Raw genomic sequence first — 27,994 nt, forward strand, 5'->3', positions numbered from 1 at the left:
CGTGCTCTGATTGGCTGAGACCGGCTGCCGTTCAAGCGTTCAGCCAATCAGCACCGACCTTCCATGAAAAAATATATATTTTCACTCACTCCATGTACAGTAGCCCATGTTGCAAAGAAAAAAAGAAAAGTGAACAGCACAACACACTATCGGAGGGTGACAGAGGTGGACGACGACCTCTTCACAGCAACATTCCGCTCACTTTGCTCACTTTTCTGCCCTGTTTACAGGTAAGTGGCGCACTCTTTGACTCGATTTTGCAAAACCACTTCAGTGATCATTCTCCGCCACAGCACACAGGAAGCTCTATTAAGTCTCTCACAACAAACACACGGATAGTGGCTCAAACCAGCGGCTCCGGTCAGTTCGGGGTCCTTTTCTGAGTCACTTCTCTCTCAGACTGAATTACAGATGAAAAAGTTTGAGCTAAAGGAAGGCCATAGTGGATGATGGTGAGTGACTAGGCCAGTCAGTAACGTTAACAGAGCCGTGAACATCCACACTCAGCTCACAGGACTCGAGAGAGACCAGTCAGTGGGAGCGCTTCAACACTCCGAGAGAGGGGGAGGGCTGAGAAAAAACAAGCTGAATCGAAAGTAGTGCTGTGGAGACCCATTTATCCGCACATTCACTCGGTTTTTAATGGATGTAGCCCGTTACTGTTGACTTTTTGTCGACTTCGGAAGACCGCGCCGTTGCTAGCACGGCGGTGAAAATGCAACCAAGTAAGAGGAGTGAAACAGTGTAGTGTGCGGTGTGGTGGACGGAGGACACGGAGAACTGCTCTGCTCAGATGTGTCAGTAAGTTTAAGGTGGACGGAGGCTGGAATGAGAAGGCCTTGGCGTTTGGTCTCGAATTCATGGGGTGAGTTTTTGTCCTAAGAGGCCGTCATGACAGAGAACTTGGTCATATTTATGTACACATACTCCTCGTTCTGGTTTGTTTGGTGGCTCCCAGTTTTTCGGTTGAATTTGGTGCCAGTTCGCGGTACGGTGCGGCTGTGCAGAGAGATTCCGCCTCGATGGGCTTCGGGGTATTTACACGAGTTCAGCTTTGAGACTATCCACCTTCGCGTTTCTACTTCGTGTTTTGCTGATACAAACCGTGGAGATAATATGACAATATGTACGACACAAGTCAAGGCAGCGAAAGACCTTGGCTACGTCCAGAACAGCAACTAGTCCACTAAATAGTGTGTGAAAAAAAAACGGTACGCCACAATTAAAAGTGCCACCATTAGTACAGTATATAACAGTATAGCAGTTTATGGGTCTGGACACAGCCTAGTTCTCTCTCACTCACTCTCTCTCTCTCACACACATCAGAGAAGCCCACTCTAAAGAGGGCACTTCCCTCCTCAGGTCACAAAACGCAACGAAATGCGAGAGTGACCGTTAAAAACACGACCGAAGTTGAGTTACAAAAGTGAAGTGGTCGTCGAGTCTGAGGTAAATAGCGAGTAAAGCAAGCGGTTCTGCTGTTGACACGTCCAGTAAATCTACAACAGCTCTTCGCATCAGTGAGCTAGCTAAGCTAGCGAGCTACTTTTACACCGTCCAACAAACCGAGAGAGACAGACAGATAGAGAGAAGGAGAGAGGGAGAGACCTGCCGAGGCAGAGGCGAAAAGTATTCACTGAAAACTCTCTAAAGAAACGAAAGGAACGAAAGTGTTCGAGGGAGGAGATGTTTCTGTGTCCGAGAGAGTTTGACAGTAGTATGATTTCTACTTCATTTTCCCCCCAAAGCAAGATGGACTCTCTCTCTCTTTTCGCTTGTCTGTCTTGTCAGATCGACATTCGAGCACCGAGCCTGCTTTCACTGGCCAGGGGTCAGCGGAAATAAAATAATGGCCTCTTAAAACAAGAACATGGAGATAAGTGGTGAATTAGCGGCGGTGTTTGGTCATTAGGTGGACTTCTGGTTTGGGGTGATGGAGAGTCCCCCACTGGTCTCACCTGAAAACTAAACGCTGATAGTGTACACAGAGCCCCCTTCGACACGAGTCGTGCTGGTCGCTTCGACACGTTTTCACATCGGCTTTTTCTGTCTTTTTTGACCGAATTTCCAAAGCACCGTGTCTGTACATTCATAACTTTACGCTTCATCAGCGCTAGCCTGATGAAAACGTGCCCTCCATAGTTCCCAGCTCGACCACCGCACGTAGGCTCTCAGCACTCACATGTTAACGTTAGCTCGATCAACTAATACAGCGACCACACAGGCGAAATGTCCGTCTCAAAAATGTCGATGGCGAGCGGCGAGATGGTGCTTAGGCGGGTTTGTGTGGTGCATTAGGCTGGGCTTGTGTTTCTGCACTGAGGACGCAGTGTTTTGTGTATTTTATAGGTCACAGCCATCGCATGAAACAGCCTGACTGACAGATCCATCTTCATCTCTCAAACACAGTATTTCCATATTCTGTGATTCAGTAAGTACACCTTCAGCTCATGGCATACATATTTTATTTTACCCAGTTCAAGTCTTGTGTGTGTCTGTGTTAGACATGTGCCGATACTTGAGAACATGGTATATTGCGATATCAACCCTCCTGAAATTGTTATGGTGGATAAAGTCACTGGATGCCATATTTTAAACAAACAAGTTGCGATTTCATACAGACACAGTGTACATCTTCTCAGCACTGTGGCACTGTCGTCACATACTTTATTTGATGTTTATGCAGGTGTTTTGGTGTATTAGAACCAGCTGAACATCTTAACACCTCATTATTATCACATATTGTATACGTTCCCTTTTCAGTGTATCTGAATTTCCAGATGAATAGACCAATACCAGTATTCGAATGTGTGTCAAAATATTTTGTCTGTAAAAGTAAAAAAAAATTCCACAGTGACAATGTGCAGTACCAAAAACAAAAATAGAGGGAAAAATTCATACTACAATATCAGGATAATATAAACTATTGTGAAAGGTTAGGCGGTAATCGTGATGAAAATTTGTTTATATATCGGCACATGCCTAGTGTATGTTTTGTTTTCCCAAACCCATAGAATAAACAGGCACTTTATAACGTCCTGTCTCTCATTAAATCAATGGTTTTGAGTTCACACTATTTCAGATCCAGTCATCATGTCTCTATCCATACTGGTTAATTTAACCTGTGCTAAAATGTCAGCCCATTATTCACTGTCATCATCTACTACACAAGGTCACATAAACCTTTAATTAATTATGTAATTAATTGATGACTTACCGAATGGTGGTGTTTTAAAAATATCTTATTCACTATTCACCTTGGATTAAACCAGTGTATGATGCTCCTAGATTACCTACAAATCACTGGTCTAATAATGGGTAATGTGTCAGTAAGTAACAACATGTTTCTAAGCATATCATGGGTATCAAGTACTCAGATAACTGACCAACTGCATATTTTTAATGAGAAATATACAAATGCAAAACTTCAATAATTTTAGTATCCACCGTTTTTGGTTGCAAAAATGTGTCTGAACTTACAAGCGCCATATTCCTTCATATCACACCCCAGGAATCTCAATTCCTCAGGAATTTAAATATTATTATGTTTATTTTGTATCAGGAAAATGTTCTCAGGTACCATATTGCAATGTTATAGGTGATAATTTTGCAACACTACAAACATTCACACTGATGAGTACTCTGATGAGCAGAGAGTAAGAACTGAGATATTTCATGAATCAGCTCTATGGCTGGCAAAAAAAAAATCAAACTTCGAACATTAAGCAAATTTACTGGAAATGCACATATTCAAATGTATAAAAAATACACATTTGAATCTTTAAATACTGAACACATCCAGGATCTGGGGTGTAGTAGCTTACCCTGCAGTGATGTCCCATTCATGAATGCTCTATTGAAAAGTCTGACTCAGTCAAATTGATTTAAATAACCTGTTGATTCAAAATTGTCATTGGTTTAATTGCAGCCTATATGTCCAATATATGTCAGTGATATATAATGAAACAAAGGTAAATCTGACATTCTGTTAATTTAAATGAATCATCTAAAGTATTAATTCATGAAATGGAACCATCACTGCTAGCATACTTAAATCACTATATTTGTTTTTTAATTTTAACATATCAGATGTTGAAAACATGACAGAAAAGAGTCCAGTTGTACAGATAAAGTGCTGACAGTGAGAAATTTGAAGAGTACTGTGCCACAGTTTTTGGGTTCTGGAATTTTGGGGGAAAACTGTAGGCATAAGCGATGTTTGCAAGCTGTTTGAAACCCACTATTACATCTAATGTATGGCTCTGTATGCTTTCTTCTCTCTCCAAAAGTTTTCTGAAGCTTAGTGTTATAAGGGTCCTCAGCAGTAGTAGTTGGTGATATTTGTTGTAATAAACATTATGTTTATCCTATAAGATATTGTGCATTTGGTATTGTATGGAGTAAATTATTTCCAAGACACAGACATCGCTCAGCAGGCAGTCAGTTTGTCCACTTTTGCTTGTGGTAGGCTACTACCACATCCAGAAACCAAAATGGCATCTTCAAAATTGCCCTGAACTACGAAAAAGGACTAAGAAATTTGACTAAATTAATTCTACGTAATTTAATGAGGTCTGCTCACACAAACCAACCTGAAATGTCATAACATCATATTGGACAGGAAAGCCCATAGCGTGGAGGCAGTTTAAACAATTTTTTTTATATCATTTAAAGTTTACGGCAAGTTATCAGTAATCTCTACTCAGTTCAATCTATGACTTGCACCCAGTGATTCCTGATAGGCTCCGGACCCACCGCGACCTGGAACTGGATCAGGGATTACAGACAATGAATTATGAAGTTTATCAATTGGTATTTTAATATTTGAAAAAGTAATATTGGAATACATTTTCTAATTGCTGTAGCTAGCCCTGCTCTGTACTAAATGGTTTTTTATTTATCCCCCCACCCCATGTAAGTTAATCACATGTTTTTTTTTCCTGCAGTGGAATCCATGACCTTAAAGCTGACCATACTGTAAATATTGAGAGGAATAACAACATAAAAAAGTAGACATTGTCTATGAAAAAAAACCCACCCATATATTCATAAGAATATTGATTAAAAAATACAGAAACATTAAGGATTTGTTCAGTTTTACAGCTCAGATGTTCAAGCGGTGTAGTTAAAAATGATACACGAAGAAGACTTACGTTTTTCCGTTAAATTAACATCTGTTATATGAATTGTCAGGTTGTACCTCTTTGTGGTAAAGGGACCTGACTCATACAAACTAAAATGTAAATTATATCCAGTGTAATGATTAAGGGTCGGATTCATTTTCTGCTGGTCTTGGCTTTTTGAGGCTAAAAATAATTCTACGAAGGTATGAAATGTCTTGAATCAACAAAGAATACTGCGTACACATGTTGAATAGAACAACAGCGTCATGACAGCATATTGCACTGGCAATGAAACTAATTGATTTGAGAGTTAATTGCCACAGCTGCTGGTGTGTAAACAGCAATTTTGTAGAGTCAGGTGTACGATTTGACTTAAGTATAGTTTAAGGTTTAATGTCAGGTTCAGGTTAGATGATATGTATCTAGAGGCAACACTCTCTGAAGCCATTATGAAGACTGCAGTGACACCTGAATCCAGGGCAGTTTCACTTTGGGGTGGAATGGAATATCACTGGTTACAGTAAACTCTAACAAAGGAAAGCATTTGAGTGACAGGACTATGAGCCAGTGTCCATCCATTGCTTTTTCGTCACAACAGTGTATGCATATTATATTTGTATCTGACATGATCTTTCCTAAAATAGGCTGAAAATGTAATTTATAAATGGTAATTTCAGGTATCTCTCACTTGGACAGAGGCCAGAGTTGAAATAAAACAAATGTTGTTTTATGGACCAAGACAAATGAGACAAATGTATATTTCAATGACTGATATAAACAAAATCATGCAAAGTGATTTTGATACAAATTGTTTATTAAAGAAAAGCATACATTTCTTCACAATGGTAGTGATAATCACTGGAAGCTTTGATATCTGCAATACTATATAGGGAACCTACATGAGGAAATCTTAATAATACGTTTTTTGGGAAGTATTTTACCACACAACAACTTGCATTTTACGCTCTGACATCGATTTATTAAGAAAGAAACTTGGATCAAAACTCGAACAATTAAATATGTCAGGAAGCAGGTTTGGATTTCATAAAAATCTAGCAAAAATTTTATCTAACTCACATAGGCATTGAATACACCAGATATCTGGTTCCTATTGTCATCACTGTGAACACTTCTGACTTGTCAAGTTTCTCTGAAAAGAGTATATCATTATCATTATCAGTCCTTCTGAAGGACTTTGTTCACATCTTAACTCTTTAAACATACCAAACATTGAAAAAAGCTTATTTAATTCCCCTTTGAAACATAATTGCAGTATATCAGTTAGGAAAAATTGCAGTTTGACCCCCCACACCCCCCTGCATCCTGGCAAGCATGGGTCAACCCTATTCCACTTCAGCCTTTTTAAGTAACTCTGCATGGACTAAGAAATTCTCTTGAGAGCACACTAATTGATTTTCATTTATGGAATTATTCTGCTAATTCCTCTACTTGGACTGAAATAAAACATGATAACATGACAGTACAATATAAATATAAATAATTTTTACACCCAATCTATACTTTCATTCTAAAAAATATATGAACGCAGACATGGTTTTCAAATAGCAACATTTTTTAACTTGATAGCAAATGATGCAAGACTTTTCCTCAGTTGAAATCATTTTAAAAATACATCACTGAGCATTTCTGTCGACAGCTGCCTTTGATAGAAAACACAATTGAATTGTTATTGTTAGGTGTTCCAAATTCAGTGTGTGACATATATGAATGATCATGCTCATTGATTTGTCATATTTTTGCAATTTTATAATAAAGATAGCGATGTTTTGTATAAAAGTAGGTTCAGGCTTGTATAAAACCATGAAGACCTGTCTTTATTTTTAGAAATTTAATGAACACTGCCAGACTCATATAGTTGTGGTTATTTTCATGTACAACGCGCACTGTTCAGTTGCATCTGAATGGTCTAATTCTGTTATATGTAAACTAAGTGCTCCGATTAAAACTTGTAAGCTAAATGTCCCCATTAAAAACATTGTTCTTTATAATGTAGGCTATAATTAAAATGGCAGCTTATGCCATTTAAAAGTTGCATTCTTAAATAATTGAAATTTCAGTATAAAAACGGCTAATCTTTCAGCTCTACTCTGTCATTGACCTAGTTTGTGCATTTAACTTTTTTTTTTTTTTTTTTAAATTCAGATCTTCTGATCATGACATCATGCAAGTATATAAATGCTTTTCAATTCATGTATCATATTTTACGGAATTACGGTGTTAATGAAACTAAATTTAACTGTATTAACATTACAGGGATTTGGAACATTTATTTGTGAATTTAGAAATACAGTACAGTAACACAATGTTTGAAATTGTTGCTTTTCTGGAGTACAGTAAATGATTAAATATTGATTAAAATTTTTTGTTATCAAATCTTTCAGTTGATAATAAATGTTAATACAAATTTCTGTCTATACTAATATGAATAAATAATCTCTTTATTCCTAAAAGTAGAGTTATATTTTCAAAGTTTGACACTTAAAAAAATTTAAGAGCATTTACAGTGTAGCTACAGGCTGTTGTTTGAATTCAAGTTAACCACAAGTTCAAAACTGTTTGTACTATATTTTCAGTGAGAATTCTTACATCAACAGAGGTCTGGTTGCACATTTCAATACTTAGTTGAAGGTTGTAGGCCACAGACATGAACTGCATTCCTGTTACTGGAATGACTCTGTTAACAGCAAGAGGGCAGCAGATACTAATGGAAAGGAGCCTGCTAGAAGGCAGTGAAATGTCTGCTAGTCATAGATGACTACATACTGCTTAGCAGCAGTTGTGCTAAGCACAGCACTGCAGTTGTGTAGTACAGTGTAGGCTTGTATATGTAGTCCTGTGAATTTGTGTGTGAAGGTCACATGTACAGTGAAGCACTGCAGAGACAGTGCTGAGATGAGCAAGGAGTTCTGAGTCTCTACTCCCTCAGCTAACACCAATCTCTGCTGCATATAGCATTCTCTCTGTTTCTCTCAGTCTCCCTCTCCCACTCTCTGGCCCTCTTTGCCTATCTGTCTCTCTCTCTCTGGTGGCTTTTATAAAGCTGATGTTCACTCAGGCCTGTTATGTGGGCTAGTCCTGTACAGTGTGTTACCAACCACATCACTCCAATAGCACTGTCACCATCAAACACAGCCACAACTAACTGGCAATCTAAAGACAAAAAAAGTAACTATGCTGGTGTTCTAGCCAACAAAAAAAACAAAACAGATCTGGATATATAGTCATAGAAAATATTTATAAGTTAAATGATAAAGTGATATGATATATTGTTAAGCCCAGTTATTCACTCCCAGATATCAAAGCTTCAGAAAGTGGGCGGGGAATGTCACATGAACTAACCCATTGAAATATAATTGCCATGCCCCATTCATTCATGCTAAATTTCATAAACATAGACCCATCTTAAAGTTCCAGAATATATATTTAAACATGTAAATTATCATTTAGGACTATGTTTGGTACATAAACCAACACAGCAAATTATAAGTTCACCTATATTGGACAAAAGTGCAGACAAAAAGTAGAATAAAGGCACACTTATAGTTAGTTAAGTAATGCAAATTTCTTATAAAAGTTCAAACTATAAAAATTCTGAACATTTATGCATTCATTGTCTATAACCAGTAACCCAGTTCATGGTGGGTCTGGAGCCTGCCCGGAATAAAATTCTGAACAGAGACAATAATAAACCAAGTATAATCTATTGTTGCCTCTGAGATATTTTATTGGAAATAAGAATCGTTGGAAATTACTTAAAAGCAATATAGACAATTCTGGGGAACTGCAGTTCTCTCTGGTTTGTTTACATTCAGAAGCTTTTAAGATGGAATTGTATGTTTGAGGAGAAAAATAACAGTTGTTTTCTATGCGGTTGAAGTTCACCTTTTTCACCATTTGAAACTCATTTGTGATTAGAGTTGTTTATTTTTTGTAGTCCTTTTGATTTTCACCCACACCAATTTAGTCCAGCACTCAAACACACTGCAGAGCTAGCAAATGGTGGCATTTCCATCGACATAATTCATGAACCAGGAAAATTAGTTCCCAACTGGAACCAAAAAACAGTAGGTTCTTCAGCAAGAACCATAGATGAAAAAATAGGAAATAAGGCTGTGTTGGCCAGAGCTTCAGCTCTGCGTTGGTTTGTTCACAAGCTCAGCAGGATGGCTTGGAACTCTGCAACATTTACACTCGTATTATGTCTCGAAGAGAGAGTAGGACTGCTGAATTTGTCTTATTTCAAGTGAGTGTGTGTATTTGCTTGAAATATTATAAAGGGAAGTGGTGGGGAGACATTTTGTGGCATTAGTGTGTTTATAAATCTCCATAGAGCTGTGCACAGCCTCCTTAAACTTCACATGCTTTAACCTGTTACATTGAAAAAATAAGTAATTGTAATACTTAAAACGAACAAGATGTTCTTGGTCTTCTTTGTTCTTTGGCGGTAGATTATCTAGTATTTATTTTTAAATAAAATGAACAAGAAATACACAAAGCTGGTGTTATATACTATTAACAAAACTCCGTGCTCCTTTTTTATTTCTGTATTTACTGCCCTCCATATTTTCTGTACAACACAATCACATAATAAAGGCCAAATGTAAACAAAGACATTGATATGAAGCACCAAAGCTTCTCCAGACCCAATGACAAGGGTATATATTTTGGGCGTTCCTGTTTTTGAAATGCCAGAAACACTTCTGTGACCATGGCTGTCAGGCAAAACTAGGCTTACCTAGTTTTTAGATACATTTACTGAATACAATTACAATTTTAGAGCTCCAGCTTGCACTACCAAAAAAAAACAAAACAAATGTAATTTGTAGTTCAGCCAAAGCAATTACATATGTGTTAAATGTTTTTGGAGAGCACAGAACTTGGAGAGCTTGACCTCTGATCTTCTCATTTGCTAGGGTCATCAGCACCATGAAGGGTGGAGTTGGGGGGAAGGAGCCACCAGTAGAGGGAGAGGTGAGCGGGAAACAGCGGCCTAAACGCAAGTGCCTGCAGTGGCACCCACTGCTGTCAAAGAAAAAGGCTTTGGACTTTTCAGAGGAAGAGGAAGATGAGGATGAAGAAGATCTGGAGAAGGTGAGTTGTTCTTTTTCATAGATCACTTGTAAAAAGTAAATTGATAATTGTAGCGTGACCGATAACCAGAAATTTCAGCTCTGGTATGTGTGTCATAAATACGTTCAGAGACTATTTAAATTTGTAAAATTAAATCTTAAAATTAGACATATTTAAAGAACAAGTTCCAAATACACATCCAAAAGTGCAAGAAGAAGCATCAGAAGCCGGCTCACAAATGGAATAACGGGCAAAAAAATGTAATTAAATGTAATAAAATTAAAGAAATAAATAAATAGCAGTCTCTTCCACTACTTGAAATTGGAAAACCCTAATTGGAAATCTCTAACTAACTACTCTTCTTTCACTGGAAATTTTCATCAGTCAGCGCTCTGCAGGGTTTACATGTCACTATTTAGTATCTACTCTGCACGGTTGGAACTCTGCGGGAGCTGGGACTGAAAACCTACCCGGTTTCACGGACCAGGTAGCAGATTTGACCAGTGGAAAAGCAAAAGAGCAGTGCCAAATCAAGTAGAGTCATGTAGGTTCTATGCAGTGGAAAAGCGCCATCAGTGAGTGCCCATAGAGTTTTTATAAAGATGACCTTTTGAGGCCCAGGTGTGTGAACCTAGGGAGATTATGAATATCCTGGCAACACAGACTGTGGAAGAGATGAGGGAGGTGGTGTGAATTATTATTTATTTATTTTATTTTATTTTTATTACCCCCCCCCTCTTCATTGCTTTTTTAGTAGTTCCTCTCTCAACCTTATAACAAGTGGATTTTGTGCAGTGGCATAAATGGTACTAGCAAAACTGTAATAATGATGGAATTGGCAGTGGAAATGTTTAGATAGCTTTAACTGTAATTACATACTCATACTTGCTTAAGATAGGTTAAAGCTTCATTCATTCACTGCTCTTTTAAAGCAACGATTCTGCCTAAATCACGTTTATACAATTTATTTGGTGCTCAAAAATGCTTTTTATTTGTTTAGTTGTTATACACACAAACTTTGTCCAGTCAGCAGGGTGTCTAGTTCATTTGTTAATTATTTGTCAATTTGTTGATTAACCATGTAATTTCTAAATTAGTAAAAAACATTATTGCGATAAATCTAGGCATGATTGATGATGATAAAAGGTTGTTGAAATTACAACAAAATGATCAATCTGTTAAGTTAAATTTAACACAGGGAAAGGCAAAACTTTAGTAAACTCATGTAGTTTTCTTAGACCAGTAAAAAAGCTACAGTTTAACTGGCTCTGCTTTAACATCACCTAAATATACAGTTTCTAGTTAAATATGTAAAATTGATCAATGGCTGGTTTATGTGAGACAGTTTCAGTTGCGTTGGTTCAAAATATTTCCAAACCTATTCTTTAAATATTTATTTCCATAATCAGTTCCATGGCTTATAAGCCACTTTTTTCAGTGGGACATCATTTGTGACTTCATATGGAATATCTATAAATGCATGTTTATGCATCTGTTTACTAAAACAAAACTTTACATTGTAAAGTGTGTGTGTGTTTTTATGTTTTCTCTCCAGGACCCGATGGTCTGTGCAGAGCGTGGTAGTCAAGAGACAGAATGTGGGACGATGGAGGATGAAGGTGAGGAAGACTCCTCAGAGCAGAGAGCACGGCGGCCCATGAACGCCTTCCTGCTTTTTTGTAAACGGCATCGCTCCCTAGTTCGCCAGGAACACCCACGGCTGGACAACCGTGGAGCCACAAAGATTCTGGCTGACTGGTGGGCTGTGCTGGAACCCAGCGAAAAGCAGAAGTACACAGATATGGCCAAGGAGGTGAGACAATGTATCAGTGGGTGGTGTGTAGCTCTGACGAATGTAATTGTAATTGGACCCAGTGGTCATTCTTAAAATATTTCCAGAATTGAAATAGGAATATCTTAGTAACAATGTTATTTGTTGTTATTCAGTATTATGTCACTTGTGTATATTTTTTGCTCTTCTACTAAGAAGTAATTTGTGGTCTGTTTCAGGCTTTTAATCTTAAACACACAACATACAACTATAATGAAATTGCTAAAGTTGGTACTAGAAGTTGTGTATTGGACTTTGATCGGAAGTGAAAAAATGTGGATCAGTATATCACTAGTCAAAATGCTGTTGGAATTTGCAACTAAATAACAGCCAGCTATAAAAGTATTGCTACTTGTCAGTCTTGAGTCTGGGGATCAGATAAATACATATATAAGTAATCGAATTTTTCAAGAATTTGCTAATACAATGTCATACCAATTGTCCTATCCATAGCTAAGGCCTTTACATGTTACTTTCTGACCAGGAAAAGGAGCAGTTCCGGGAGGCAAAAAAAAAAAAAAACAAGAAGAAAGCTTTTCTGCATTGCCTGCTTTCACTCATTGCCATGAGAAAAATGCAAGCTTAAAACGCAAATTGTCACATGACTTCTTTAATATAGCTAGTGTGTCTCTCGCTATAGTTTTATGGAGTGTAGTTCTTCAAATGACATTCAAATGTCATTCAACAGAAACAGCATTAAATTTTTCCAGATATCTAGCGACAGTTGCATTGGTGTAGGTGCTATTTAACCCCTCATAGTGCATGTGTCTGTCTGCAGGTTCATGTTTCAATTTATTCATTTGCATAATTACATAACTTAAATACTAAACTCAGCTTGTTTATTCTTTGTTAATAATTTAAGAGTAATATCTTTTTATAAAAGTTGAAGGTGCAACATCTGTCTAATGCAAAACAAAAGAAGCATTTCAGACATGAAAAATAGCTGCTAGAGTAATTACAGTTTGGTGTAAAATTTTAATAGTGATATCAGTTTTTTAATTAATAAATATTTTTGATGAAGAGTTTACTCCTATAGTCTTCAATTGCTGTTTAAATGATTGTATACTTATTGATTCCTTGATGTGTCTTTGCCCTCTTTAGTATAAGGATGCCTTCATGAAAGCTAACCCAGGTTATAAGTGGTGTCCTGCCACCAGTAAGCCCGTGAAGAGTCCCACTCACAGTGTGAGTAATGTCCGAAAAAAGGCATGGTCTTTGCCCTCCAACCCAACCAAGGATGCTGCTGTTGCCAAAAAAGTGCCCAAATCAGACAACACACCACAGCTTAACTTTGCCATGGCAGGTGAGTATCGTGAGGTACATTTGTACACTACTTGCTTTATTAAAGGCCTCTACTTTGTACTCTCATGTACTGGTATGTTATCTATATGTAGTTACCAGTTAGTTGGTCTGTTATGCTCAGTGTGTTAGCTGGTGTTTACTTCATTCATCATTGGTCAGATGATTAGACCAGATATTGACAAGATATTAGGTGAAGCTGGTGATTATACAGAATACTGAAAATAATGTTAACAATGTGTTTAGCTAAGGGCCATTAGAATACATTTGATGATGTTTGTATCATTGAGCACAAAATTATATTCATATTATTAGTATTTAAGTAATTTGTTAATCTTTTTAAATTATTTGAAGAAGTAGTATCCTAAAAGAAGTGACTAAAGTACAGGAGGTCCTCGGGTTACGTCAGTCCCGAGTTACGATGTTTTGTGGTTTCGACACATCTCCCATTTACTACATAAAACCCTGTTTCAACTTAAGTGGTTTTGCGTCGTAAATGTCATAACGCAAACTTCGTGTTTGGTGTGCGCGGCGAAGGAATGCACGGTTACGCGGCTTTTCAGCTGTATTGAAAAGTAGTGTGTATAGTGTTGTGTGTATAACCAGTGATATAATCCAAAAAAAATCTTTATATATTAATGTATAAAACCTTATATTCCAGTAATTTTTGAAGAGAGGAATATAGTAGTATTCAACTCCTCTGTAAGTTCAGCTTTAACATGTCTGCACACAGAAGTAGCTAGGGGTTACTAAACAACTCCATTACTGTCATTTCATATCAGTCCCTCTGTGTCATGAAGGTGACCAACACGTACTGGTTTCACTAGTATGCAGATTTCTCCACTGTCAGCTTTCTTGCAAATAGCTCTGTATGTTTTTACTGAATTTGCATCATACTCTTGTTCATTAAACTTAATCTGCACCTACCTTAAATAGTGCAGCAGCTTGGCACCATGATTTTTTTTCACCCCATTTACATTAAACTATAAAGTAGTTCTGAGCCACTTTCCAACTTGGGCTGTGCCATCTGTAACATTCTGCCACTCCTAGGTTCCACAGTAAATTTAAAGTTATCATTCAAATTCATTTTATTGATCATTTAGGTCTATTTTGCATAAACTTTATTTAAATGATGATTTAACATTGTAATCACTCGATTATTATAATAGCAACAGTTATCTGTGACAATAGTTATTATCCTCTTGTTTCAGTGTTGGCCACAGATTTATCAGTTATTTTAAAAGTCTATAACCTGCTACAGCTGAATGTAGTTAGTTTTAAAATTAACAATGAATAGTTGTTAAATCTATAAAAATATCATATGGAAATAAAAGTGGCATAAGAGGGGGTTACTTTATGCTAACAGTTGGGTTTCTGCAAACAAAATGTGCATAGTGCTGCTAAATTTATTTGTTGTTCAATATAAATCTTGATGAAAAGATTCCAGTTTTTGTATGAGCACATTTTAAAATTTCCAGCATATTTTAACAATACAATGACAATGCAGATAACCAAGGAAATTTAGGGCACTACAATTGATTTGTACACTTTGATGTCAAAAGTGTGTGGCAGTGTTGATACAGGCCACATTTTCTGGTTTGATGCTTTTCAGTATGTTAATTTCCAAAAACAAACCATTATTTTGCATTACAATGTGCAAATGTTTATATGTAGAGGTTGTGTACACATTACAGTTCAACAAAAATATGTAATTTGACCAGAGAAAATTATAGTTCAGTTGTATTGGCAGTAGGTAAATACCTGTTTCTATGGTTCTTTGAGTTTCTTTGTTCTTATTTTTGTATCCAGACAGCATTATTGGTCTTTAATTATAGTCTTGGTCAAATATTAAAAAAAAAAAAAACTGAGCTAGGAGAGTCTTGCACTAGTCATGCAGATGTGTTTATTAGGGCATGATAGAATTCTTGTTATTGAAACCAGTGATTGACAATGAAAGAATAATCTCATATAACCTATGTCTGCTTTTACTGCATTCTTTTTCCGTGATATTTTTTCCGTGATATTTCATTATTAATGTGTTTGTGTGTGTGTGTGTGTTCTAGTACTTGTATTAATAATGTAATTATATATTTTTTGGTTTGGTTTTTAGATCCAACAAAGATGGGGGGGTTGAGTATGCTGCTGCTGGCTGGGGAGCATGCTCTAACTGCCAGAGAGGTATGGTAACACTCCAACAGATTTTTACACTAATACCTCAACCTACAATGCTAATGTCACACTTGCTACACCAAAAAGCACAGCTAGCTGGCAAATTGATTGTCTTCAGTACATGGGATAAACTATGTTTACGATTATATACGTGTATAAGTAATGCATTTTTTCAGTAAGCCATTTTATGTTACATTTATAATAAATACAAGAGAGCAGTATTGCTGTTTATATATTATGCCATGTACAGGAAAAAGGAGTTCCATTGATATTTCTGCATGATATATTTGTGAGATATAAAAATGTAGTGTTTTTGTGTGAGCTGGTTTTAATGCTAAATGCCTGAAGTTTACTTAGCAAATTGTAAAAATCTATTGCATTACCCATTCATTCTGTGTGGTTATGTTATCATTTTTGAATGAATATCAAGGATTTAATATTGATACTGATACTGATAAAGGTGTTCAAGCCTTTTTAGGGCATGCATATTTATTGCCATTTGTTTATTTGTTGGATATATATAACTGCGCTTGTGACAAGGTGGGTGGAGTTGCATAACAGGGTGTGTGACATTTAAAATCCACCTGTACATCTTTAGTTACACAGTTTAACTTGTGTTAAGGCTTGCTCCAACACCTAATGCTTGCTTTTATTGTAAACACAATACAACATGCTATGTATTTCACTACAATAGGCACATAAAATGTCCAAAATATTTAAAAGAGGATTTTGACCATCGTCACCCTGCTCAATATACTCATATCTCACATTTACTAATTTAAACTGATTTAATTATTTCTTGAAGAATAAGACGTTTGTTGAATCACGACAAACAGAAACTGTCAGTTAACTCAAAAAAGAAGCAATTTCAAACTCAGGCCTCGGTAGATGTAAAGCTTCTCCTGCCCTCTAGTGAGACCTGAATGGAATTGCAGTTTCATCCAAGCACTTCCTGTCAACAAGGTTAGACAAGCTGTTTATGAGGCGTGTTGCACATGTCAGTAAACACAATCTATTTGATACATCAGCTGTGGTTTAACACATCTGTTAATAGCACAATCGCTACATAATATCTGTGTAGTCTAATCCTTGGCACTTGAAAATGCCCGTGTATAATACTATGGATTTAGAGATGAAGAATGATTACTGTAGGTGTATGTATGCGGGTTCATAGTTGTGCTGCCTGTTAGGAATATATTCACTATGTTTCCTGATATAAAAACACATGATCTCTGCCTAGTCAAATTCATTGTGACAGATCCAGCTCCAATGCTGCCACTGGAATTGCTGGCTTTATAAACGAGGCTTTGCTGCTCTGATTTGGTCTCTAGGCCATTAGAAGAAATATGGAATAGTTATGACATAACTGTAATTGTGTACTTGTGCTTTTGGTGGATACATATTTTGTGTGCCAATTATTAATTATTATTTTAAAACAGCCTACCAATTCTGAAGTGATCAGAAGTATATGAACTACTTAGATTCAGTTAAATTAATGTTTTGTATCAAGCCTATTATTATAGCAGTAGTGTGCTGTAATGCTTATGTGATTTGGAACCTTTTGCTGTTTGAAAGGTGAGTGATTTAACTACTGTGCTACAGAGTAAAATTACAAAGCAAACACATGCACAGCTCAAAAACTTCTTGGGAGAAAAAACTAAATGCTCTTCTATTATATGAATATATTATTTATTTAATTTTAATATATTTTTCTGAACCAATGGAAGGTTTTTAAGGCTACCTTAAATTTAGCTTAAGCTTCTTATTGCCTTTAAGAAGAAAATGAATAACCAAGGTCCATACATGCTATGGGACATTCAGTTGTAATAATAATTTGTCACTTCTCATAGATTTATTATAATTGCAATATCCAACAAGTTTACTGAAGTGTTCAATATTTTGACCATATTACACAGCCCTAGTATGCAATGAACTCTGTATGTAATCATCTGTGTAGCTATGTATTTATTTTTGTGTATTCATGTCTGTTTCTTTGATTTGTAGAAGTAGAGCTTTTTTCTGTGTCTCTGTAGATTCATCTCACTCTTGTTAATCTGCAGTGAATTCCATTTTGCTGCTGCTAATTGATCCTAATTGCCTTCAGTGCTGTGGTTATGTCAATAAAGTGTGCTAAAGGGGGTCTATCAGGAAAAAAAGAAAAAAAAACAATAAGCAGCTTCTTTATGGGTAAAACAGTATTACATCACTGGCAAAAATGTCTCTGCATGGAACTGTCTCTGTTTAAAAATCAAGCCAACAATGACTTGTCAAAATGCAGTTTTCCACCTTGAATTTTCAACAGATATAATTTAGTATTTTAGCAGAACGTGAAAAACTGGATAAGTAACCTTTGTGATATAGTTGCCATATTTCCCTTTAATTTATTACTGCATCAAATCTCACTACATGAGTATCTATTAGAAGTAGTACTGTTTTTATTAATATTATTAATGTTTTAGGCTTTTTTACTGATTTATTTTTTTTATTGCAGCCTGCTTCCACTATAATTAACAAAATGCTTGTTATTTTAAAGGAAATTAAAATTTTGCATCCAGCATCAAATGTGCAATTACTGATCATCCCAGCAATGTTTTCAGCTTAGAGTTCTCATGTTCACAGGCAGAACTTCATTTCATTTGTAGATTCTGGTTCAAATTTTACTACTAGTTATTGCACTGAGCAGTACATTGTATGCAGCTTCAGGAGGAAAATTACATAAAGAATGACTATTAATATAATGGTAAGATTTATGTTTTGTTTAATTTGTGTTTGTTTTCAGATTTCTTCTAGCACTTCACAGCCTGGGGGCACAGATATCAGTAAACATTCTGGGAAATCTGCCCTTTACCAGTTGGCTGAGGTGAGAAACCTCAACCCATTTCATATTTGCATACAATATTATTCATTGTCTTGTGTCAACATATAGAACCTTAATGTAATAATAGTGCAGTTTAATGCTGGGTACTTTATATCACCAGATTTCCTCCTGTCCACACCAGCCTGCTGAAGGACTCAAAAGCTCAGAAACTAAGAGCCCAGCTCTCCCCCAGACAGAGGTGAGAAGGCTATAGCTACAACATTGAAAATAGGGTCTCATTTACATGAACATAAACAGTATCACGTGTCAATTTATTAGAATTCCAGCTATAGGTATGACCCCTTTTCTCTCGGAGAAATCCAAAGTTATTTGGATTCAACGTGGTAATGGAAATATTCCTTATAAGATCTGGTCTATATAGATATCATTTCATCCTTTAATTGTTGCAGGCTTTTCTGTTGTAGCATATCTCAAATGTGTTTTAGTGGATTCTGCTCACCCATTGAGGGGGACCTTAAAAACAATGAACCCATTGCCATGTACATGGATCAAGTTTGAGATCACTTGTGATAAGGGACATTATCAAACTGGGAGCAGCCATTAGAACAATGACATGTAAAATATGGTCATAAAGGGATGCACATGGTTAGCAACAGTACTCATCTAGTGGCAGTGATGTTTCATTGGTATTAAGGGGCTAGTGGCCACCATGAAAACTCCCATTATTATTACTGCACCACCACTGACTTGAATTGTTGTCACCAGACAAATGTTTTTTGTTTTTTTTTATGTGGATTACAACAAATTCTTACACTACTATCTGCATTTGCAGTATGTTTAAATGTATTCCTAATTAAAGGGCTAGAAAATGTATGTATTAAATTGACCTATAGTTTGTGTGTATGTTAGGCCTTGAAGCAGTGCAGTTTCACAACCACACAGTTATTGTTCTGCCATAACTTAAATATAGAATTTCAAATTATATTTCTAATTTAAATGAAGTACTTACAAAATAATTCTAGTAGTATCTTGGAATATTACAACTTCAGGTAATAAAAAGTGTAGAGTGTGACAAGTTTAAGAACCTTTTAATAGGAAATACAGTTCACTCAGTAATATTATTGAACTAATGGATTTTTTAAGCAGATTTTTACCTGGACCTTTATTGTATTTATTCAGTTGCTACAAATGTAGAACACTTTGGTATAGCAGAATTAGTAATGTAATATCAGCTTTGTGCCACTTCTGGAATTTATTTAATAATAATGATGATTTAATTGAATCAGCATGTTTGAACCGAATTGGCAATGATTCCTCTGTTATATATAAGGATGCTACTTCACTGCTGTAGGAGCTAGAACCTTATGTGGAAATTGCTGCATTATGCTACAGAATTAAGAATAGTAGCATCGGTTTCAGTGCTTTTACTTGCTGCAATTCTGAAGCACTCTTAAAATGTTGTCTGTCTCATGTTCTTTGCTTTTGCCTTTAGGCATGTGGCCCATCGCAGCCAAACTCGCCCGATCTTCCTAGCAGCTGTGTGCGGTCTCCCCTCTTCCAATTGGCCGAGGTAGAGTGTCAATTTAGATTTTTTTTTTTGTTTGTTATACCAGGTTAGACATAAAGGAGTCTGTTTAGTTCAGGCAAAAATATTTCCTATGAGTTGTTCAAGGAATAATCTAGCATCTCATCCATCCTGCATTTATGTCAAATATGTAGCTGTTGTAGCTTTACGAAGAGCATTATTTAAAAAAAAAAAAAGGATGATTAATTAATTGATCAAGGAATAGGAGTTGGTGACAGCTACTCTTTATGTATGTTGCAAGGATTATGGAGCATACCATAATTGAGCAGTTAATCATTTTTTGAAGTGCTTCTTGAAACAGCCATTATACTGACATTCAATAACTTGGATATGTGAGAGGTTCTGATGAATAAACCTATTTTAAACATGACCACCTCCATGTGTGGATGCACTCTACTGATTTCCCTCACCTTTTAAAATTTTACACAACATGCAGTTTGTGCTTATGCACACACATACACTCACAGACGCATTCCCCATCAAGTAAGAGGGAACTGGGAACAGGGGTGCAAGGAATGTACTTTAAAACAACATTAAACACACTAGGGTAGCTACAAAAGACTACATTTACAGGTAAGATATAAATGACCATAAAGAGATGTCTTTATAAACTGGTCAATGACTATAACTACACTGCTGTAGCAAACCAAAAATAAATGTACAGTGCTTACTACTTCACTGCTTAATCACACGTGGATTAATTTCAGTGGTTATGTTTGTGTAGGCTGGCCTCTTAGCAATTACAGGTCACGTGTTTTTGTAGTACCAGAGAAAGTCTGCTTCAAAATTCTAAACAGAATTCATCAGTGTACCTCAAGATGGCAGTAGTGGAATTTGGTGGTACAGAGAAATTAACATGGCAACATTTCAGTTAAATCTTGGACCTCATTACTATACAATATCTTGTTAAATTTTTCATTTTCCCCATTTTCTTAAATATTTTAATGTGAAACTATTCAAATAGTTAACGTTTAACACCTTGTACTGTGTAGAGTAACTTTAGAATTGGTCTACAGTATCTAGTTTAGACCAAATACATAAGATATACTCTTTTACACAATCATTTTTACTTTCACTGTTGCAGATCTCCTCCAGTGGATCACAGTCCTCAGTTCCTGAGGGGAAGCAGTGTGGTCAGTCTGCTCTTTTTCAGCTTGCTGAGGTAAAAGAGACTCTATTCGTTTTGTACCCCATTTGCACATGCATTTTCTAAATGTGTAATTACATATTTAATTTAATCACACATTGACTCGTCGAGGGTCTCATTGGCAGAAGCAATGGTCAATTTTCATAATGCAGAATGATAGATGTTACATAATTGGCCCAAGGACTATTCTGATATTTATGATTTGTTAATGCTGACACCTGGTGGACAACCTTTAACTAACAGATGGTCTGTTTCTTAGGGCTTCTGTGAATAGTTGTAGATATCTGTTGCTTATGTTTATATCCTTTTTCTTATTTAATTTCCATAATTATACATATGTTTTCCTGACAGTGTTATATTATTATACAGAGAAAAAAATGACAGCTAAGTTATTATGAACAGTGTATTATTTTGTTATAAACCATCATAGAAATAATCATTCATGAATAGAAATTAAACACAAAACATTATTCAAATTCTTATTGCAGTAGTACATTGTAGTGAAAGACTGGTCTGTATGGCCTTTGGTTTCATAAACATATGGTCTACACTCAAGAAACTATTAATTTAGCAAGATGGATTGAGAAGCTCTTCAAAACCAGAAATGAATATAAAACAAAAGTGTAGTCCTAGTTTGTGTTGGAAATTAATATTTTACCTCCATTGGCTCTATATTACCAAATGTGTTTTTACTGAGGTGTGATGTAAGTACACAGAAACAAAAAAAACATTGAGAATGGTAGTACGCCAGGAGCTAAAAGAACAAGTTCACAGTAACTGCATAATACTAGAACATGTATATATGTAATGCTAGAATATGGAACTTATGTCAATGTACACTAAGTCTGTGTGTTTATGTATCAGATGTGTTTGGCCTCTGAAGCAGAGAAACTGGAGGCTCTTTCTTCTCAGCCTGTTGTGGACTCATCCTCCCTCTGTGCACAGCACAGCACTACTAATGTGGAGCCCAGTGATGCTGATGTTGCTCTGCCTACCCCATCTTCATCTTCATCATCTTCTTCCTCACCTACAAAGTGCAGTGCCCTCACACTTGAACAGCCTTCTAAGAAAAAGAAAAAGAAGAAGCCAAAGGAAGGCAAAGACACCGCGACTCCCGAGAAGACTCCTGGCTCACCCAAAAAGACCTGCAAGAAGCGCCCGTCATCTAGCTCAGACCTAGAGAGCTTGATGTACACTATAGAGGCAGTAGCTAAAGGGGCCTTCGGCACCGAGGAGGCATCCAGTAAACGAGCACGACTCGAAGACAGCGAGGACAGCAACAGCCCCACAGACCAGCCTCCAGCCATCAAAAAGAAGACCAAACCCAAAATAAAGAAACAGCCCAGGGCCAAGGAGGAGTTGATGGAGCAAGAGGACCAGAATATCGGAAAGGAAAGCAAGCAGCAAGAGATGGAACAGGAAGCAGCTCCACTTAGCCATGAAACGGAGGTAAAAACCGAGTACAAGGAAGAGGCAGAGATGAAGGTGAAGACCCCTAGCAGCACAGATGTCCCGGCTCAGCACATCACCACACCACAGTCAATCAGTGTGGAAGAGCCTGGCTCCTTGCCGTCAGTTAAAGCAGGTGAGGAGGACATCCTACATCCAGTCGGAGAAGAGGAGAGGGAACCCGAGGCCAAGCCAGTCAAACCAGAGGAGAAGGACAACGAGCCCAAACCTGAGGTTTGTGGGTCCAGGAAGTCTGAACGCAGCTGTAAAGGAGCTCTGTATAAGACTCTGGTCTCTGAAGGGATGCTGACATCACTGCGGGCCAATGTGGACAGAGGTACTGAAGTTATAAATTATGTCATCTCATGACTAAAAAATTAGCCTTTTTTTTTCAGTTCAGATCTGTATTAGATACACAGACGATGCAAATATAGATTCAGCTCGTTTTACATTAATATTATCATTGCTGCTGTTAGTTTAGTGTTTCAGATTCATCATGTTTACATCATGGATCTGAAATAGACAACACCACACTTATTATTAGCACATCAAAAAATATAAGCTAAAAAAATGCTGAGGTTTTAGCCTGCGTCTTCAAAAATATTCTCAACCACACCCAGAGTTGTTAAAAACAAAAGAATGACTCAATGCTCTTTTTCTCTGTTTTATTTTCTCCTTTTTTCTCATTATTATTTCTGTATCACCTTTTCTCTCTTCTGTCTCATTCTCATTCATTCTCTCTCTCTCTCTCTCTCTCTCTCACACTCACACACTCAGACACGCGCGCGCACACACACACACAGTTTCCCAATATGCTGTTTTGTTGTGATTGAAGGCCAAGACAGACCACAACCTCAGTTTTTCCTGTGTACGTGGACTCAGTTATTAACTGACATTTCTGCGGGTTCATAGCTAGATGTGGAATGGAATCTTTAACAGTGACGTTATCTTACAGCTTGTTCATGTAAATGGATCGTATAGTAATACAGTGGTGTGAAACCTTCATTTAAAAACTGTATTTTGTGTTTACTTGTGTTATCTTTGACTAATATTTAAATTAGTTTGATGATCTGAAACATTTTAGAGATGATCTGAAACACACATTGTATGCAAGAGTAAATCTGGCCTTTATCTGATTTGTGAATTATGTCAGTATCAGACCTGATGCTGATATAGGATCAGATCAGGCTCATCTCTACAAAATATATCAGTTAAATAAACATTTAAACAGATTAATGTATCCTTGGATGGATACACTAATAGCAGTACGTAGGTTCACGGTTCTGAAGGACACTACTATTAGTGTTAACCAGTTGTATAGGTAGTTTGACCCTGGTGACAGTTTAGTTTCAGATTGTTTTGAAAGAATCGTTTAAAATGTTATTACAGCATGTAGTTGGGGAGGCATGGCCTAATGGTTATAGAAGAGGGCTTAAGACTGAAAGGTTTGTTGGTTCCATTCCCATGACTAGCGGGAAAATTGGGAGCAGCGGGAGTGAAGAAACAGCACTGTCCTCCTCCCTCAATCCACAGCTGAGGTGCCTATTAGCAAGGCACCAAATTCACGACTGCTGCCAATGACAAATAATTGCATATGATTAAATTAGTTGCAACAATGTTAGTGTTTTAGCTCAGGAATTATTGGTTCATTAATCTTGTGAACTTTGTTATTGTTATTAAGTTAAATAAACTTTTATAACTTAAGTATAATTTGTCATATTATGGAAAATATAGTTCATTTATTTTATAAGTTCACTCACAATTTTCTTTTGTTAGTTTACCTGCTCATTATGGTCTGCCTGTTCCTGTGTCCTACAGGAAAGAGAGGTTCATTGCGGGGCATTGTATCCGAGCATGAAATTGGATGGACAGAAGAAAGCTGTGGTTTCAGCCAGCCAGCAGTCAGCAATCCCAAAAAGCTGAAAAAGTCCAAGTCTAAAGATGAAACAGTGCCAGGGTGAGCTTTTCCCTCTCCCGTTACTTTTATTTTTATTATACTATTCTGTCTCCTCTGCCATGTCATAAAAAAGAGCATGAAAGCCTATTTCCACCACGTGCAGGTGATAAGTGTGTCAGATAAGTGCAGGTGATGTAAGTAAAGAAGTACAGATAAAATAGTAATGAAGCAAATACATTTATGGATAAGTTTGATGTTGTGAATTTGAGTTGAACATTGATTGCTTATATACAAAGTTAACAGACTTATTGATAAAGGAGGATCCTTACTGTATCAACACTTGTAAAATCCTTCAGTGGTTATTAATAATTTTTGAAGTTATAACCTTGTTTTTGTTTGCAGAAATCTAGGAAAGCTGGAGGAGGAGTTTGAAAAGAAGTTTAACAGCCTGCCTCAGTATAGTCCTCTAACATTTGATAAAAAAAGCACTGCGGTCACAAAAAGGAAGAAAGCCAACTCAGCTAGCCTTCCTGAAACTCCCACACCAAGCAAGGGTGAGCACATTGGGCCGCTTAAGATCACTTCCTCCTGGTGCATCCACTCATTGCATGTTTTTGTCATGGACAGGATATGCTCACCTCCGTGTTAAAGCACATCATGGCAATCATCTAACATGGCATGCTGTCTTCCTCTTTGTGTTTTACTTACAATCAGGTCCATCCCCATCTCAGAAAAAGACTTTATTCCACAAGATTGTTAGCAAGTACAAGCACAAAAAGGAGAAGTCGGGTACCACGAACAAAGGTGAAGCAAAGAAAGCATGTACCATGTGACTTTACGTTTATTTTCAGTTTGATTCATTTGTCTTCTGTGTGGGTGGGTGCGTGTATGTGTGGGTGTATCTGTATAGACGTGTGTTTGAAAATAGGCCAGTGGTAAGGAGTGTTGTTTATCAGTGGTTTAGATTGAGAAGTCTCAGACCAAATCTAGGTCACCAAAACGCAAAGTTCGCAAGTAAAACATCAGTGGAGATTCTCTGGTGCATACACAGCTTTCATAAATGCAGCATTCAAGCTTAAACACATCATTACATGCCTTTATTTAACCTACACTGAAGTAGCATCTTCATTAACGGCAACACTGCCCTTGCCTTTTTTATTATTTGTAGCCATAGCTCAACCGGAACCAGTGGCCGTCGACGTGGGTGTCACGGTGAAGCCAGGCCCTGTTTGCACACAACTTTCTCTTGACACCTGCAAGGCTAGTGCTGTGCCTGTGGGGAGCCAAAAAAGAAAAGCCAGGAAGAGTAAGATTACTCACCTGGTGCGCACAGCTGATGGGCGTTTGTCACCTGCAGAGGGTGAGTCATCCACCCATGTTCAGACAGTGTCAGACACAAGTATGGAAAAACACCCATGTAATCTCTATGCAGATATGCGTGCGGAATGTATGGGTTGAGCACAGGGTTGCATCATTTTGAGAAAATATTTTACAGTTAATGTATTAAGAGTTAATGTATTAAATAGATTTATTTATTTATTTAATGTTAAAGGTCATTGTAATTAAAAATATGTAGATCACCATGACCCTGTAACTGGTCAAGCAGAAAAGAAAATAAATGGATGAATGAATGAATAATATAGGTCAACTAGACTATATCATCAGACTACAAGTTTTCAGTTGGGGTGCTAGCCATTATTTTTAATCAAACTACAATATAATGTTTAACCCAAGATTTCAAAGCTTGATATTTCAAGCTGTCATATTTAAGAAAATATACTGTCAGAAAGGCATCCAATTTTATTTTGAACTAACGGTGTAGTATGTATGTATGTATGTATTCATTATAAAAATCACAAATACATATACTGAATACATACATATACATGTTGCTAGACATTTAACATGTAACATACTACACATTGAACAAAACTATATAAACATTATTTTAGAAACTTTGGCTACAATTTAAATTTGACATTTTCAGTCCTTCGATATCTTAACCTATTGAAATCATGTATTAGCACAAAGCTATATGATTTAAAGTAAATATTTTTATTGCTGTATTTATACCCAATATTCAGTTAGCATAAGGTGTTAAAGTCTTAAAATAAAATGTAAAAAAATTAATTGAAAATTATAACTAAGAACTAACTGAACCAAAAAAAACGTTCTATTTGCTATTTTAGTTATATTTCAAATCCTTATTTAACATGTTTACAAATCCTTGTTTAACATGTTTTGTAGGGTATTTGAACTAATAACGCAGATTTCATAAGATAGCAGTCTGGCTATCTAGATTAACAGGTTTTTTTTTTTTTTTTTTTGTTTTTGTTTTTGTTTTGCAGCAGACAAAGCCAAGGAGTTGATCCAGGATCAGGATGAAAAGCCATTAACTCAAGAGATTTTATGCAACAAAGAGAGCTGCTATACTGACCCCAGACCCGCTGAAGCAGACGGTGCGGAAGAGACAGGCAGCTTGCCGGCCTTCTTCAGCCTTGCAGCCCTCGCTGAGGTCGCAGCTATGGAAAACGTACACAGGTAAGCAGAAGCACAGATTCCATACTGGAGCATTTCACAAAATTGATAATATATCATACTAAGATTTCTATATTGCTTTATTAAATGTCATATAACTGTCATACATGACAATTAATTGTCATATAATTGAACGTGCAATATAGGTAGATAAACAAAGAAATATTTAAAAGTGCTTCTATTTGTTTTTTCACAATAAATACGATTTAAGCTTTCTTTTGATAGTTACCTCAGTCCATCATACAAATCCCCTTTGATATCCTGTTAGTTTTGGGATGTAAATATATGATATTTAAAGCCAACTGTTGAAAATTATGACAGTTATATTGAATAATTGCTATCAAATGATTTTGTAATAATTGTGAAAGGCTTAAGAATTTATTCTTTGTTTATGCTGCATAATTATTTGTCGGATCACATGAATTTGTTGATTCAGAAAGACATCAAGAGAAAATGAATTATCAGACTTTTATACCCTTTACACACACAATCAAATATTACAAAGACACACAATAACAGCGATGCTATGCTTATCCTGGCATGTATATCTGTGCACTTGTAGAGGCCAGCGTGCCGAAGGTCAGGTGAAGGACATTGCTTCTCAGACGGCTGTGCTGATCTCCTGTGCTGACCAGTGAAGGATCTGCTAGGTCTGGTCCTGCTCTGGTCTGGACCTGGACTACATGGGGCATATCTCTAACTCTTGAGCTTCATTTTGGGGAAAGAGAGAGAGAATGGAAAAGAGAGAGAGAGAGCGAGAGAGCCACATGGGAGCTGATTACTCTGAGATGATCAGGAAGATGAAGAAGAGGAGGAAGGTTTTTCTTTACTAGGAGAATATTCCTCAAATGAGCAGAGCTGTGGAGGGGGCAGGCTGGTGCCAAGCCCCAGACAATCGTGAGCATGCTTCCTCCACCTGCACCAAAATTGTACACTGTCACGAAGGAGCTGGCTGAATTTGAATCAAATAATCTAGGGACGCACTCTCTCCATTCTGTTTTTTTTTGTTTTTTCCTGTACTAAGGACACTTTCTCTCTCTCTCTCTC

General features: G+C 36.8%; 1 protein-coding gene across 3 annotated transcripts; it reads left to right on the forward strand.

The window, feature by feature from the left end:
• On the forward strand, positions 1-27,994 carry LOC136674820 (HMG box transcription factor BBX). 3 transcript variants are annotated; one of them, XM_066651073.1, is made up of 17 exons: positions 1-230; positions 2,350-2,431; positions 10,058-10,235; positions 11,770-12,027; positions 13,147-13,348; positions 15,455-15,522; positions 18,293-18,373; positions 18,492-18,569; positions 19,824-19,901; positions 21,001-21,078; positions 21,928-22,849; positions 24,331-24,469; positions 24,812-24,963; positions 25,124-25,213; positions 25,578-25,769; positions 26,758-26,950; positions 27,510-27,994. In XM_066651073.1, the coding sequence occupies exons 3-17, from the start codon at positions 10,071-10,073 to the stop codon at positions 27,583-27,585; spliced, it is 2,772 nt and encodes a 923-aa protein (XP_066507170.1). In that variant the 5' UTR covers positions 1-230; positions 2,350-2,431; positions 10,058-10,070; the 3' UTR covers positions 27,586-27,994. The 3 variants fall into 3 exon arrangements, with proteins under 3 accessions (XP_066507170.1, XP_066507172.1, XP_066507171.1); XM_066651075.1 differs by lacking the exon at positions 1-230 and adding an exon at positions 329-452; XM_066651074.1 differs by lacking the exon at positions 1-230 and adding an exon at positions 497-865.

This window comes from Hoplias malabaricus, chromosome 18, assembly GCF_029633855.1.
Source record: "Hoplias malabaricus isolate fHopMal1 chromosome 18, fHopMal1.hap1, whole genome shotgun sequence".
NCBI lineage: Eukaryota > Metazoa > Chordata > Actinopteri > Characiformes > Erythrinidae > Hoplias > Hoplias malabaricus.